This window comes from Watersipora subatra, chromosome 11 (assembly GCF_963576615.1).
Source record: "Watersipora subatra chromosome 11, tzWatSuba1.1, whole genome shotgun sequence".
NCBI lineage: Eukaryota > Metazoa > Bryozoa > Gymnolaemata > Cheilostomatida > Watersiporidae > Watersipora > Watersipora subatra.
The window spans coordinates 25324428-25343550 of NC_088718.1; the positions used below are offsets into that span (position 1 = coordinate 25324428).

The 19123-nt window shown below is 37.4% G+C and overlaps 1 protein-coding gene across 1 annotated transcript in view; it reads right to left on the bottom strand.

The window, feature by feature from the left end:
* Window positions 1-19123, bottom strand: part of LOC137408389 (uncharacterized) — a 42262-nt gene that overhangs the window by 8172 nt on the left and 14967 nt on the right. The window contains exons 2-4 of the mRNA XM_068094902.1: window positions 15282-15422; window positions 10613-10793; window positions 8178-8301 (exon numbers count right to left, since the gene is read on the bottom strand). Coding sequence (XP_067951003.1) covers window positions 8178-8301; window positions 10613-10793; window positions 15282-15414 — 438 coding nt within the window. The 5' untranslated portion in view covers window positions 15415-15422. The remainder of the gene's footprint in view (window positions 1-8177; window positions 8302-10612; window positions 10794-15281; window positions 15423-19123) is intronic.

Below are 19123 nucleotides of genomic sequence, written 5' to 3' on the forward strand. Positions count from 1 at the left end.
ACATATGAACTACTACCAACGGATAAACTACTACCAACATATGAACTACTACCAACGGATAAACTACCATCAGCGTATGAACTACTACCAACGTATGAACTACTATCAGCGTATGCACTACTACCAACATATGAACTACTACCAATGTATGAACTACAACCAACGGATGAACTACTACCAACGTATGAACTACTACCAACATATGAACTACTACCAACGGGATGAACTACTACCAACAGATGAACTACTAGCAACGTATGAACTACTACCAACGGATAAACTACCATCAGCGTATGAACTACTACCAACGTATGAACAACTATCAACGGATGAACTACTACCAACGTATGAACTACTACCAACGTATGAACTACCACCAACGGATGAACTACTATCAACGGATGAACTACAATCAACGGATGAACTACTACCAACGGATGAACTACTACCAACGGATGAACTACTACCAACGTATGAACTACTACCAACGGATGAACTACTACCAACGTATGAACTACTACCAACGTATGAACTACTACCAACGTATGAACAACTATCAACGTATAAACTACTATCAATGGATGAACTACTACCAACGGATGAACTACTACCAACATATGAACTACTACCAACGTATGAACTACTACCAACGGATGAACTACTACCAACGGATCAACTACTATCAACGGATGAACTACTACCAACGTATGAACTACTACCAACGTATGAACTACTACCAACGGATGAACTACTACCAACGGATGAACTACTACCAACGTATGAACTACTACCAACGGATGAACTACTACCAACGTATGAACTACTACCAACGTATGAACTACTACCAACGTATGAACAACTATCAACGTATGAACTACTATCAATGGATGAACTACTACCAACGGATGAACTACTACCAACGTATGAACTACTACCAACGGATCAACTACTATCAACGGATGAACTACAATCAATGTATGAAGTACTACCAACGGATGAACTACTACCAACGTATGAACTACTACCAACGTATGAACTACTACCAACGGATGAACTACTATCAACGGATGAACTACAATCAACGGATGAACTACCACCAACGGATGAACTACTACCAACGTATGAACTACTACCAACGTATGAACTACTACCAACGGGATGAACTACTACCAACATATGAACTACTACCAACGTATGAACTACTACCAACGGATAAACTACCATCAGCGTATGAACTACTACCAACGTATGAACAACTATCAACGGATGAACTACTACCAACGTATGAACTACTACCAACGTATGAACTACCACCAACGGATGAACTACTATCAACGGATGAACTACAATCAACGGATGAACTACTACCAACGGATGAACTACTACCAACGGATGAACTACTACCAACGTATGAACTACTACCAACGTATGAACTACTACCAACGTATGAACTACTACCAACGTATGAACTACTACCAACGTATGAACTACTACCAACGTATGAACTACTACCAACGTATGAACTACTACCAACGTATGAACTACTATCAACGGATGAACTACTACCAACGGATGAACTACTATCAACGGATGAACTACAATCAACGGATGAACTACTACCAACGGATGAACTACTACCAACGGATGAACTACTACCAACGTATGAACTACTACCAACATATGAACTACTACCAACGTATGAACTACTACCAACGTATGAACTACTACCAACGTATGAACAACTATCAACGTATAAACTACTATCAATGGATGAACTACTACCAACGGATGAACTACTACCAACATATGAACTACTACCAACGTATGAACTACTACCAACGGATGAACTACTATCAACGTATGAACTACTATCAACGGATGAACTACTACCAACGTATGAACTACTACCAACGGATGAACTACTACCAATGTATGAACTACTACCAACGTATGAACTACTACCAACGGATGAACTACTACCAACGGATGAACTACTACCAACGTATGAACTACTACCAACGTATGAACTACCACCAACGGATGAACTACTACCAACGGATAAACTACCATCAGCGTATGAACTACTACCAATGTATGAACTACTACCAACATATGAACTACTACCAACATATGAACTACTACCAACGGATGAACTACTATCAACATATGAACTACTACCAACGTATGAACTACTACCAACATATGAACTACTACCAACGGGATGAACTACTACCAACATATGAACTACTACCAACGGATAAACTACCATCAGCGTATGAACTACTACCAACGTATGAACTACTACCAACATATGAACTACTACCAACGGATAAACTACTACCAACATATGAACTACTACCAACGGATAAACTACCATCAGCGTATGAACTACTACCAACGTATGAACTACTATCAACGTATGAACTACTATCAACGGATGAACTACTACCAACGTATGAACTACTACCAACGGATGAACTACTACCAATGTATGAACTACTACCAACGTATGAACTACTACCAACGTATGAACTACTACCAACATATGAACTACTACCAACATATGAACTACTACCAACGGATGAACTACTATCAACATATGAACTACTACCAACGTATGAACTACTACCAACATATGAACTACTACCAACGGGATGAACTACTACCAACATATGAACTACTACCAACGGATAAACTACCATCAGCGTATGAACTACTACCAACGTATGAACTACTACCAACATATGAACTACTACCAACGGATAAACTACTACCAACATATGAACTACTACCAACGGATAAACTACCATCAGCGTATGAACTACTACCAACGTATGAACTACTATCAGCGTATGCACTACTACCAACATATGAACTACTACCAATGTATGAACTACAACCAATGGATGAACTACTACCAACGTATGAACTACTACCAACATATGAACTACTACCAACGGGATGAACTACTACCAACAGATGAACTACTACCAACGTATGAACTACTACCAACGGATAAACTACCATCAGCGTATGAACTACTACCAACGTATGAACAACTATCAACGGATGAACTACTACCAACGTATGAACTACTACCAACGTATGAACTACCACCAACGGATGAACTACTATCAACGGATGAACTACTATCAACGGATGAACTACAATCAACGGATGAACTACTACCAACGGATGAACTACTATCAACATATGAACTACTACCAACGGATGAACTACTACCAACGTATGAACTACTATCAACATATGAACTACTACCAACGGATGAACTACTACCAACGTATGAACTACTATCAACATATGAACTACTACCAACGGATGAACTACTACCAACGTATGAACTACTACCAACATATGAACTACTACCAACATATGAACTACTACCAACGTATGAACTACTACCAACGGATGAACTACTACCAACGTATGAACTACTACCAACGTATGAACTACTACCAACGTATGAACTACTATCAACGTATGAACTACCACCAACGGATGAACTACTACCAACGTATGAACTACTACCAACGTATGAACTACTATCAACGTATGAACTACTACCAACGTATGAACTACTACCAACGTATGAACTACTACCAACGTATGAACTACTATCAACGTATGAACTACTATCAACATATGAACTACTATCAACGTATGAACTACAACCAACATATGAACTACAACCAACGGATGAACTACTATCAACGTATGAACTACTACCAACGTATGAACTACTACCAACGTATGAACTACTACCAACGTATGAACTACTACCAACGTATGAACTACTATCAACGGATGAACTACTACCAACGGATGAACTACTACCAACGTATGAACTACTACCAACGTATGAACTATTATCAACATATGAACTACTACCAACGGATGAACTACTACCAACGTATGAACTACTACCAACATATGAACTACTACCAACATATGAACTACTACCAACGTATGAACTACTACCAACGTATGAACTACTATCAACGTATGAACTACTACCAATGTATGAACTACTACCAACGTATGAACTACTACCAACGGATGAACTACTACCAACGGATGAACTACTACCAACGTATGAACTACTACCAACGTATGAACTACCACCAACGGATGAACTACTACCAACGGATAAACTACCATCAGCGTATGAACTACTACCAACGTATGAACTACTACCAACATATGAACTACTACCAACATATGAACTACTACCAACGGATGAACTACTATCAACATATGAACTACTACCAACGTATGAACTACTACCAACATATGAACTACTACCAACGGGATGAACTACTACCAACATATGAACTACTACCAACGGATAAACTACCATCAGCGTATGAACTACTACCAACGTATGAACTACTACCAACATATGAACTACTACCAACGGATAAACTACTACCAACATATGAACTACTACCAACGGATAAACTACCATCAGCGTATGAACTACTACCAACGTATGAACTACTATCAGCGTATGCACTACTACCAACATATGAACTACTACCAATGTATGAACTACAACCAACGGATGAACTACTACCAACGTATGAACTACTACCAACATATGAACTACTACCAACGGGATGAACTACTACCAACAGATGAACTACTAGCAACGTATGAACTACTACCAACGGATAAACTACCATCAGCGTATGAACTACTACCAACGTATGAACAACTATCAACGGATGAACTACTACCAACGTATGAACTACTACCAACGTATGAACTACCACCAACGGATGAACTACTATCAACGTATAAACTACTATCAATGGATGAACTACTACCAACGGATGAACTACTACCAACATATGAACTACTACCAACGTATGAACTACTACCAACGGATGAACTACTACCAACGGATCAACTACTATCAACGGATGAACTACTACCAACGTATGAACTACTACCAACGTATGAACTACTACCAACGGATGAACTACTACCAACGGATGAACTACTACCAACGTATGAACTACTACCAACGGATGAACTACTACCAACGTATGAACTACTACCAACGTATGAACTACTACCAACGTATGAACAACTATCAACGTATGAACTACTATCAATGGATGAACTACTACCAACGGATGAACTACTACCAACGTATGAACTACTACCAACGGATGAACTACAATCAATGTATGAAGTACTACCAACGGATGAACTACTACCAACGTATGAACTACTACCAACGTATGAACTACTACCAACGGATGAACTACTATCAACGGATGAACTACAATCAACGGATGAACTACCACCAACGGATGAACTACTACCAACGTATGAACTACTACCAACGTATGAACTACTACCAACGTATGAACTACTATCAACGTATGAACTACTATCAATGGATGAACTACTACCAACGGATGAACTACTACCAACATATGAACTTCTACCAACGCATGAACTACTACCAACGGATGAACTACTACCAACGGATCAACTACTATCAACGGATGAACTACAATCAACGTATGAACTACTACCAACGGATGAACTACTACCAACGGATGAACTACTACCAACATATGAACTACTATCAACGGATGAACTACTACCAACGTATGAACAACTACCAACGGATGAACTACTACCAACGGATCAACTACTATCAACGGATGAACTACAATCAATGTATGAACTACTACCAATGGATGAACTACCACCAACGTATGAACTACTACCAACGTATGAACTACAACCAACGGATAAACTACTACCAACGTATGAACTACCACCAACATATGAACTACTATCAACGGATAAACTACTACCAACACATGAACTACTACCAACGTATGAACTACTACCAACATATGAACTACTACCCACGGATGAACTACCACCAACGTATGAACTACTACCAATGTATGAACTACTACCAACGGATTAACTACTACCAACGCATGAACTACCACCAACGTATGAACTACTACCAACGGATAAACTACTACCAACGTATGAACTACTATCAATGGATGAACTACTACCAACGTATGAACTACTATCAACGGATGAACTACTACCAACGGATGAACTACTACCAACAGATAAACTACTACCAACGTATGAACTACTATCAACGGATAAACTACTACCAATGTATGAACTACTACCAACGGATGAACTACCACCAACGTATGAACTACTACCAACGGATGAACTACTACCAACGTATGAACTACTACCAACATATCAACTACTACCAACGTATGAACTACCACCAACGTATGAACTACTACCAACGGATGAACTACTACCAACGTATGAACTACTACCAACGGATAAACTACTACCAACGTATGAACTACTATCAATGGATGAACTACTATCAACGTAGGAACTACTATCAACGGATGAACTACTACCAACGGATGAACTACTACCAACAGATAAACTACTATCAACGGATGAACTACTACCAACGTATGAACTACTATCAACGGATGAACTACAACCAACGTATGAACTACTACCAACGGATGAACTACTACCAACGGATGAACTATTATCAACGGATAAACTACTACCAACGGATGAACTACTACCAACGTATGAACTACTACCAATGGATGAACTCCTACCAACGGATGAACTACTACCAACGTATGAACTACTACCAACGGATGAACTACAACCAACATATGAACTACTACCAACGGATGAACTACTATCAACGTATGAACTACTACCAACGGATGAACTACAACCAACGTATGAACTACTATCAACGTATGAACTATTACCAACGGATAAACTACTACCAACGGATAAACTACTACCAACGTATGAACTACTACCAATGGATGAACTACTACCAACAGATAAACTACTACCAACGGATGAACTACTACCAACGTATGAACTACCACCAACAGATGAACTACTATCAACGTATAAACTACTACCAACGGATGAACTACTACCAACGGATGAACTACTACCAACGTATGAACTACTACCAACGTATGAACTATTACCAACGTATGAACCATTACCAACGGATAAACTACTACCAACGGATAAACTACTACCAACGTATGAACTACTACCAACGGATGAACTATTACCAACGGATAACCTACTACCAACAGATAAACTACTACCAACGGATAAACTACTACCAACGGATGAACTACTATCAACGGATGAACTACAACCAACGTATGAACTACTACCAACGTATGAACTACTACCAACGTATGAACTATTACCAACGTATGAACCATTACCAACGGATAAACTACTACCAACGGATAAACTACTACCAACGGATAAACTACTACCAACGGATAAGCTACTACCAACGGATAAACTACTACCAACGGATAAACTACTACCAACGTATGAATTACTACCAACGGATGAACTACTATCAACGGATGAACTATTACCAACGTATGAACTACTACCAACGGATGAACTACAACCAACGTATGAACTACTACCAACGTATGAACTACTACCAATGGATGAACTACAACCAACGTATGAACTACTACCAACGTATGAACTACTACCAACGTATGAACTATTGCCAACGTATGAACTACTATCAACATATGAACTACCACCAACGGATGAACTACTACCAACAGATGAACTACTATCAACAGACGAACTACTACCAATGGATAAACTACTACCAACGTATGAACTATTACCAACGTATGAACTATTACCAACGTATGAACTACTATCAACGTATGAACTACCACCAACGGATGAACTACTACCAACAGATAAACTACTACCAACGTATGAACTAGTACCAACGGATGAACTACTACCAACGGATAAACTACTATCAACAGATGAACTACTACCAACGGATAAACTACTACCAACGTATGAACTACTACCAACGTATGAACTACTACCAACGGATAAACTACTACCAACGGATGAACTACTACCAACGAATGAACTAGTATCAATAAATGAACTTTTAGTATATATGTTCGACTAATTAAGATCAATGTACCAAAAAACCAGTGCAGAAATAACCTCAACTAAGCCATTCTCTCAACTCTTAAAAGTGGCACAGTGATTTGAAAGACTCTCTAAACTAACCAATCAGTAGGTAAACTACTTACTTTCATCTTTGGTCTATGCCAATCTTGCAATTGCTGCATAGACATGTGTTCTATATAGTGACCAGTATACTCCGAGCCATCGTGAAGAGCAACTCCGTAGGGACCTATAGAGCCCGCTACAAGTCTACAAGAAACCTGCAATATATATTATAACAAGAGCAGTGGTCGAAGCCACTCCAAGAGCGTAGGGAAAAAATTCCCTATCGAGGGAATCAAACCCCGGGCATCAGATTCATCAGCAATAACGCTACCACAACACTACATTGTCGTTTTTCTGTCCCATGCCTCAACTCTTTAGATTTACCAGTAGTTAATAAATTATCCTATAGCACCTGCACTCAAATGCAAGGAAACAATTATCTGCATGCATTGAGCCAATAAAAATATGTTAACAACTTATCCTGAGCGTAGTTTTGCATTTTACAAACTTATTTTTTATCGCAATTTATTGTTAGCCAGTCGTGCTACACACATCACAGCTCCGAATTTTTTCCTAATTTTAGATCTATGGACTTTGGGTGATTTTTATTGAAGAATAGCAAGCATTACTGAGAGTTATTTCATCCATATTTTATTAGTAATAATAATACCGTAAACTGTAATAATATTGATAAATGGTAAGACACAGACATGCTCACGGTTCTTTCGAAAATGGCCAAAAACGTGTTTGTTCTCATTCTACAACGCATTTGTGTAATTTTTCATGGTATCAAAAGATGTAAAAATTTAAAATGAAAGTTATAACGACCTTACCCGTTCCTGTCAAATATTACGTTTTACCGAATACACAATTATGTCCAGATAAAGAAATTTATCGAGACAGAATTAATTGCACACATACTGATTACTCATGACGATGTCTCACGGAGGTGTCCTGTGGTGCACAGGAGTGCAGCACATACTAGTCTTACATAAGAGTAATAGGACACTTAGATAGAGTAAAGTCAAGGTCAATATTCAAGGTCAACACTCAACAATGAAATACACAGCTGACATATGAGAGTACATAAGTCTGGTTTGTGAAGTGAACTGGACTAGAGCAAACACTTGGCGACTTTAGCCGATTACATCTATTAAAACACAATCTCAAAGATTGTACGACAGTTCCAATTGACACCGAGGGGGGGGGGGTGAGGCCTTCACATAGTTGTTAGAAGTGAAAATGTCTTCATTCAGATATAAGTAGCTGTTTGTGTGAGGTTCTGGCATCTTCGTTCAAAAGTTAAAAATGAATAGAATGGAATCGATCTCATGTTCACTGAAATTAACTCACAGATGCATTAGTTTTCCTTTTCATTGGCGTAGACCAACATTTTTATTTGAAAACAAAACTGTACCCGTGCAAATCATGCATTTCGTCAGTGCATAAAATTTTTTTGGCCGAAGCTTTCAATGGCCAACATGTTGTGGTGGTTCGAAATGTCTTTGAAAGTTAGTGGAGTCGATACTTGCGTCACATCAATTCTTTGCAATTTATAACGATAGTAAAGTAATCCTTGATATAGCATTGGATGTGTAATTCAAATGGCCGGTATATCATCAACATAGTAGTCACGAGAAATAGCAAATGCAGAAAGCTTATCGTGAAAAAACATTAGCACATCGTAAAACCTAACGGAATGGCACCTTATTTGAATGCCACCTCGAATAGAACGCCAATATTGGAGAAGGAATAAAAAATACAGCGTTCAGCCCCTAATTGAAAGTCGCCTCAATTTGACCACCACTTCGACACTTTTTGATCTCAACAAAACCACAATATAAATGATCAATGAAAAAGTATCCACAAAATGTACTAATAAAGACTCAGCTACATCAATAACAATTAATCCTTTCGTTGTTGCTGTAGTGGTTGCCATAGTTTTAGTGATGGTGTACCTGAAAAGATCAATTGTCACAATCATCAGAACCACAATCTGATTTGAAGTCGATAAGGTTTAAGTTCGGTCCATTGTCTTCACATTTGTTCTTACTGCAGCTTACAATCTGACCTGAAGATTTTAAAGCATTTTGATGAATGATGAGAATACTCTTCAGGCAGACCGTATGACGTAATGGTAGCCACTGTTATGGTGTAATGAAGTTCGTTTTCTAATTCCAAAACTTTACAATTTTTTCTTTACAACTGTTAAAGCGAGATCCTCTATATATATATATATATATATATCTATATATATATATATATATATATATATATATATATATATATATATATATATATATATATATAAATCTCAATAAATGTCACCTCTAATAAAACGTCACTATATGAAAAGTGTTGAAAAATACAGGGCCATGGCATTCTAATAGAGGTTGTGTAGTACTCCCTGGTCCAACACATAAAATACACATCATGGCTATTCGTATGTTAATGCGCTACACAAACAAGATGCAAGTGAAGATGACAAGTAGGGTTAAGCGCTGCCTGTACGTACATCCTTTTGCCTGTTGCTTGAGGTTGAATAGCATTTCGTGCTAAAGAAACGGAATCCCTGACAAGTTGAAGGGTTTCTTCCGAGGAGAGGTCAAGGTATTTGTGAAATCCCTCAATGGAAACCTGATAAGTATTAGTCTCAATGATGTCTGCCCCAGACTTTACAAAAGCCTGATGTGCCTCTGCAAAAAGAAACACTTTATAATCAGCCATTAGATGACACAATGATGCATACAAGTACATGATGACACAATGATGCATACAAGTACATGGCTCTCGTACATTTTACAAAAACGGTTACAGATGGTAGAGAGCTTTTTTATGTTGGAATAATTTCTGCCAAAACTCTATAAGCATTTAGCAGGAGTGATTCTAAATAGCAAGCAGGAACTACAGGTCTACCCGATTCTTTACACATACCCCAGAGGACTCCAGAGGACCCCAGACGACAGTATATCTATCATGAAGGAGGTACATGATAAGCGATTTGGTGAGGATTATACATACTCATAAACTTGGAGTCATCTTTTATACGCAGCTTTTAACTAGATGTAATTAAACAATAACCCCCAAAAAATAGCGTCATTCTATATAAATATTACAACCAATAAAAATAGTTCTTTATTTGGAACTAAATTTAGATAGACAAGGTTTGCGCGTTGAGTACACACGCGTAACTCGGATGTCAATTGTGGATTCCTTAGATCTGTACGAGGAATACTGTAGCTTTTGTTTTGATTCAAGTACGCGGCAGGAGATAATAAACAAGTCGGGAGGGTCAGTTGAATAAAAGTACACGTAGCGCTGAATAAGTAAAAGTTGTGGCCTGAGATCTTTACAAATACTAGCAACCTGGTAGGCTGGTCATTCTGAGGGGCCACAAGAAACTGTCAGATGTAATAACTATATGCTCAGTTACTCAACATCACTAATGAGTTCGCACAGATGGTAGCGTGCCGGGCTACCATGCTGAAAGTCATGGGTTCGAATCCTGAGTGATGCAATCTTTTCCAACCATCATCCGTGGTTGATAGACCAGCATGGCCCTTATTATAAAAAATGTCAATGATTTTAGTCTAAGATAACCTAAGGCTTGCTTTTGGAACATTCTTTTGGTGTATGCTAAACACAGCGCATTGACTCACATGCCACTGATAGATTAATCTCTACAAATGACACATCATCATTTAACGAGACATGCAGAGGTAACTCCAAGTTTATTAGTCTGGTGGCCACAGGGCATTATCGTGTCAACAGGTGGCAGAAGATGGGGTCTATGGTAGCTTGACACTTTTAACATGTTTCTAATTTATTCATTATTAATTTAGTTTCCTACCGCTATTTTAGTTGATAAGCTAAGAGTAATTTGCCATTAAATGGTGAGTAGTTATACAAAAATAAATTTTTTCTTACGCCGTGTGCAGTCAGTCGGACCAGCTAATCAGAGCCGTAGACCAACATTTACGTCATGCTGTAGTACGGGGGTATTAAATTACCCCGATATTAATTAGGTTTGTAGTCAGTTTCCTGTCTCATCGAGCGACCGCCGGCGTTTGGAGTAATGATCGAAAACTTTAATTTACTAATTATACCGATTTCCAAAGCTAGCTGTCATGGATTACATAATTCAATATAATCAACTACCACATTCTAATAGATAAAAGGTTGTTCAACGCACTAACACGTTCAACACTGCATCTTTATGGCAAGTCTGATTCTACAAGTGAAGCCGACGCCAGATACAGGTTGTTCTCATCAAGGACATCTTATGACCTTCCAAAAAAACCTTCCACCAAGAGGGTTCTCTCCGTCGGCATTTAATGAGGGTCAATTACTAAGCAGCAATACAGGAGTGGAAAATTCAACCATTTGTGGTGCCCCCAGATCCCACAAACCATGTCTGGAGTAAAGACGATGATGAGATTTCTTGGCAATGCTTTCCTGATGAGCAAAGAGCTATTCTTAGGCAGCTTGTCCAATGGACCAGTTGCTCATGCAAAAAGAGTTTTCACAAGTCTATGCGGCTGTGTAGAGTGCAGTAATGAAATGACTGACGAGATTGAGGATGGTAATCAATTAGACGGTGATGATGAGCTTTAAGATTATAATTATGTAATAGTTTTATTAAATACTTTGCAATATGCTTTCTAGAATCAATTAACAGTTTTTGATGTATCATGATAAACAGACTATGTACTTTGGTAAACATGCTATATAATAATCATACTAGTTTTCATAAGTCTTCATAGTCTTCATACTAGTCATCATAAGTACTGAGATACCCATACAAAGACATGATATTAATTAATCATCCAGAAAGTTGGTTGTCATCGAACATATTGCACCACACATTCCATCATACTGGTTACATTCAACATTTCAACCATACATGGTTTCAAAATACTGCATGGTTTTAACATGCTACCAGTACCATAAATCTAAAGCTAAGCCAGAAATTTCGCATATTGATGTCAATTAAATAAAAAAGAAATAATTTTAATAATAATAATTTCATTTAAAAGATTAAGTTTACATTAGATTCGTTAGTTAGTCTGCGTCACAACCAGTGTACCCAATGAGGTATACAGTATAGCCTGTCAATCAGTAGTTGTACAGGTATCAATGTAACGAGTATGAAGAGGGTTTCTGGCAGATCAGTGGCTAAGGTGATGGCGAGAAATGTTTGTCATAGCAAGTCCCTGGCGGCCGACTACAATGTAAAGAATCGCATCCATTACAGACAATAAGTTCAAAATACAAAATGATCATATAGACATATAAGAGGTGACATACATTTATGGTGCAATATTTATCGATCATAACCTACCCGAAAAACGATCTATCAAAGCATGTAGCAATAAATTTAAAACTTGAAAATAGGAAGAGCTACAATACTGATTTGAACGTGTACGCAATGTGCATAGCCCTACATAAAAGTAATAGATGTACCCCCTTCAGCTTTAACCACAACAATAATTAGTTAATTCATACATCGCATACTTCTGTAAGGTAATAATTGATATGTGAGTGCTATAACAATACAATATAATACAATTGATTAAAATACAACAAAATATGTATTAATATATATAATATCACACAACATAATGCAACATGTCAATCCTATAACACAATTCAAATCAGTTCAATACAACATAATACGGCTATTATAATACGATAGAATATAGTGTAATAACACAATAATACAGTACTGATAAGTTCTGCATGACACAATATAGTAACTTAAAACTAACCAAACCATCAGTTAAATAACAATCATACATTTGCATAAAGGTACTACACTTTGTGTTGATATTGGTTTGACGTTTCAAAGAGCAATACAGTCTCCAATTTTGTAAATAGGCGAGCTAAGTCTTAATAAAAATCAGCAGAGGCATGCTATATTACAAATAGTCCAGTATTACTGGTTTATTAAAAAAATACCCAATCTAGGTATTCTATTTATGAAACCCAATAATATAAGTAGCTTATAATGTTATGTAGTGCTACCGTTTTAGCCTAAAAATTAAACAAATTGAGTTAAGCTATTGAGTGTATGAAACAGTGAGTGTCTAAAGACACAGCAACAATACCTACGACAGGGAGTAGTTTATTGTATTATTAGTTTGTAACCAATATGTAAAATCTGGACTGAGAAGTTTGACTTAAGAGCTTGATTCATTATAATCAACACCTATCACTCATTGATCCAACTGACTACAGTACACAGTGAAGGAAACGCAAGATTTTCAATAAAGCAATGCATTTAATCTTTGATTAATTATTCATAAATATTAAGTAAATGAGTTTGCTATCATCTCACCTTTTTTTTTTAGGGGTTTGAGATTCTTTGCAACTTGAGAAGCTCTTTGTTATTTCGACTCACTAGCAATCTTCCTCAAGCATTCAGTGTGGCATTTACATACGACTAACACTGCGAGCTGCGATCTGACTGTTTGTAGATGGTGCTCTACATCTCATAAAAACTTTGGATTATAGCTTTTTTCCGTTAGTAAAACTTTGTTGGCTTCTTAGCATGTAAAACCTGATTATAATGAATTATGTAACCGATAATAGCTAGCTGTGGTAATCCATTTAAATAGAAGATACTAAATTTGCACTACTACTAACCGACGTATACGGCAGTTTCTAACACGGAACAGCGGAAACAGACTAAGAGCACAAATGTTATCGGTGAAAGCAAATACGCCCCGTATTAAACAAATGCATAGATTTATGTTCACCTAGCTGATTGGCTGATTTGGCTAACTGCGCATGGCGCAAGGGAAATCTCATTTATGTATTTCTACCCATCTTTTAATGACAAATAATCACTGCTTGACAAGAATAATTTCGGTAGGTATAGTAAAAAGGTTAGGAGATGTTTTATTCTATCCATTAAACCTGAGATTCGTTATACCCTATTGTCGTGCCACCTTGGCAAAAAAACGACACAAAAATGCCCTGTGGCCACCAGACTATATGGATACTTGTTTTCCTCAACAGTGTTTTATGACATACCCCTTCAAGCAATAGCAGGAATGTTTTACTAATACCAAGTAGAATACATGTAAGAAATTTGAAAGAACTCTTTTCAAGCAGAAAAACTGGAATAGTCTTTGACCTAACGGTAGTTCAACTTTTCTATAGCCTTTGTTTTCAGTGCTAACCTGTAACAGCCTCAGGGTTGGTTGAAAGCAGTCTTGCACTCCACAAAGGATCAAAGTTTATGTCACTAAAACCATTAGCTATGAGCTGGGAAGCCATTCCTCCATCTAGCAAAAGGCACTTAGCTTCAGACATAGTCCAGTCTGCAGAAGAAAATGACAGTAATACAGCAAAACAATTATTTTAACAATATAAGTAATAACAACAAAATACCTATAATTTTATTTTAAATTTTTTTATCAATATACAGTCAAACATGGATAACTCGAACTTCAAGGGACCGAGCAAAAGTGTTCGAATTATCAGAGCGTTCAAGTTATCAGAGCACTGTCACAAGTCCATGTATTTACTTATTTATTAGTAGATACATGTACATATGCAAACTATACTATAAATCAAAAGCACAAATGGCTTGTTTCAAATTAAATGCTTCTAATGTAAAGTTTAAAACGTTTTTATCAAAAAGTATAGAGATTTTTCTATCACTTGAGATTGGTTTTATGTTTGAGGTGATGTTATTGCCAGGACGTTTTTTTAGATTGACATTGGCAAAACTTGATCGTTGTTGAAATGCTCAAAAGAAAAGACATCTTTTTCTTTTGAGCGTTTTACCCACGATCAATTTTGCCGACTTTTCTTGAAGTTTATGCAACTTCAAGAAAAAGTTACCAAAGAAAAATCCCTTACTTTACCTGGGATTCGTTAACAGCAACACTCCGAGGCAGTTCAATTAAAAGTTTTACGAGGTTTAACGGTACATTGTATATCACTCACGCTTTTTGAATGGATACTTATTGAATGTACACACGTATTCTGTGTTTAGGTCAAACGATGAATAGTTTTTTTAGCTAAGACACGTATACGTTTAATAAAAACAATTCTTAAGACGTTTTAAACATTCAACATTCCGACGTTGATTCAACACGGAATCAACGTCGGAAAACTGTTCGTCACGGGCTAGCCGGGTCACGCACTCAAGGATTTTCGCCACGCACATACAAAACAACATGCTGTTTTTGTTTTGTATGTGCGTGGCGAATATCCTTGCGCGCGTGACCCGGCAAGCCCGTGCTATTAATCGTATAGCAGTATAAATCAAATTTGACCAAACCTTTAGAAAAGTCGTTGACAAAATTATTTTGCCGATGGTGGTAATAACAACGCTTATGAATTACGAAAATATGAGGTTTACTTCTATGGCTTTGAATAAAGTGATTTTCTAAAGCGATAACAACCGTTTCGGTAGCCGTTGGGCAAAAAAACAGTTCGAATTAACAGTGTTGAGTTCGAGTTATCTATAGCAATTTATCATTACGTGGGAACGGACCAAAGAAACTGTTCGAATTAACCATGTTTTCGAGCTATCCGTGGCCGAGTTATCCATGTTTGACTGTATTTTATATAAGATAATATTACAATAATATCCAGTCAAATGCAATTATTTTAAGATTTAACCTATTTTGTTTACGAATAAACAAATAATCAATAGAAAATATATTAAAAGGAGTAAGACTAGCAATCGGAGAAGTGCTCAATACAGTCAAACCTCGACATACGAGCTTAATGCGTTCTGAGACTCGTATGTCAATTTACTCGTGTCTCAAGTTACTATTTCCTATATAAAAGAACTAAATACAATTTAATCCGTTTTCACACTATGAAAGAGACCACATAAAACAGGATATTACGGTAAAAAGATGCTTTAATTGTTGTAATTATGCTAACAAAGTAACAAATATCTAATTATTTGACAAAATCTGCAATAACATGTAACATTACTATGTACACCACAGTGAGTTTTTACATTCGAGACAGATGTAGTGCCTAACGGTGGTGCGAGAGACTTGACAACAATACGCTTGGTACACTAGCCTTTTGTGACAACATAACGAGCTTTGAATTTAACTTACATCAGTTTAGCTTATCAAACACATACCTAATGCTATGTTTTAAATTTGTACTAAATTTACTTCAATTTTGTCGTCTTAATTTTTTATTATCCGTTTTCGGTTTGGCGATTTTTGCCTCGCGTTCGCTATAACTTTTAGCCAACATTTTAAAAACAATCTCCCAACTTGTTTGAGGAAAAAGACCGAGCGATGCTGATCTCGTAAACGGCCGCGCGCATACTTGGCCATCATGAACCAGCTCGTATGCTTGATCTTAAAGATTATTCATTTCTCAAAGAAACAAACTTGCTCAAAAGTTTGCGATTTTTTCATAGTCTCAATTTTCTCGTATATTGGGACACTTGTATGTTGAGGTATGATTGTAGTGTATTGTAAGGAAGCATGTGAATGGCCAGCTGTCTATAGTGCGAGTCATTAAAAAGACCTGCTTGACTCATGTGTTGTATGTACAGCTGTGTAGAAATACAGTTAAGCTTCTACTTACAATTGCCAAAACAATCAACTTGATTTACCAGTAATTATTGAGGAGTTACAATACCATACTTTTCGAACAATTAACCGCACCCTTAAATAAGCCGCATCTGCTTTAATTAAAAAAAAGCGATAATAAAACTATACATAAGACGCACCTTTGTATAGGTCGCAGAACTCACGACGGTGATTTTTAACACGGCAGCAACTTTGCTAGTTAAAAGGGAACAGTACCATTAGACACTGTTCCGTATTAACTGACGCTTTTTAACCCAGTGCCTAATGGAACGGTACCGTTAGGCATTGTTTTGTTTTTTCTTTCACCGCTAGAGGCGCACTAACCGGAGATTCCGGTTGATGCGCCTAGCGGTGAAAGAAAAAACCACAAAATAGCCGCACCCTTATATAAGCTGCATGGCTCAAAACATCAGAAAAAGTAGCGGCTAATAGTCTGAAAAGTACGGTAGTTAAAGTTGGGGAACAAATGAAACCAATTAAATTCATCGGTTTAGATATTCATCTGGTATGTCCAAGACATAAGAAGACCTTGAATATCATAAACAAACTTAATCACTTATATTGTCAAAACAAATACATTTTATGAAACTGTAAAAACTAAATAAAATATGTAATATTCAATAATAAGAGGAACTGATTGTAGCTTAATCCACTTTTATCCATTTTCAGTTTCTTTTACATCCATTTTACTACTTTTTACATCACTTTCACTCGTTTATTTCCAGTTTTGTAAACGGCTACATAAATTAATCCCAAGAAGTTTGATTTTGCTTATTTATAATTGTTGTAGTTGTTGTATAAACAAGTATACTTACATGTAGCAAAGAAGAACGGCTCCGTCTCTCTTTCCACTCATATACTGCCTAATACTACCTAATGCACTGGCTTTATTCACTCACCGTAATTGCCGCATCCACCTGCGACCGCTGTGAGCTCGGACGCCAATATAGCCTTAGCCCCTACTAAAACATGCCCTTCCTCTTTTGCGGGCTACACCATAACTACTAAAGAGCACAAGTAGTAACTCACCTTATGTGTGACACTCGTTACCTGACTCCGTTAGGGTAGTCTCCATAGACTATGCATTTGGCTTGTCTGACCCTGTACCACTGCCAAAAATACTCTCCTCTTTACTGCCAGCACCATTGCTCGTACGCACTCACTTTTCTCGTACGCACTTGCTTTTACGCAGTACGCACTCGCTTTTACGAACTAACACTTCCAGCATGACCCCTGTCACTACCACACCTCCAGTGTGACACCTGTCACTACCACTCTTTCAGCATGACACCTGTCACTACCAACACTTCCAGCTAGAGTACCGTCACTACCAACACTGCCACCACTACTGACTAGCCCGAAGCCTGTTTTTTGGGTTAATAATGACTCCTCAACCTCAATCCGTCTTAACCACACTATCACTAATGGAGGCAGGCTTCACAGGC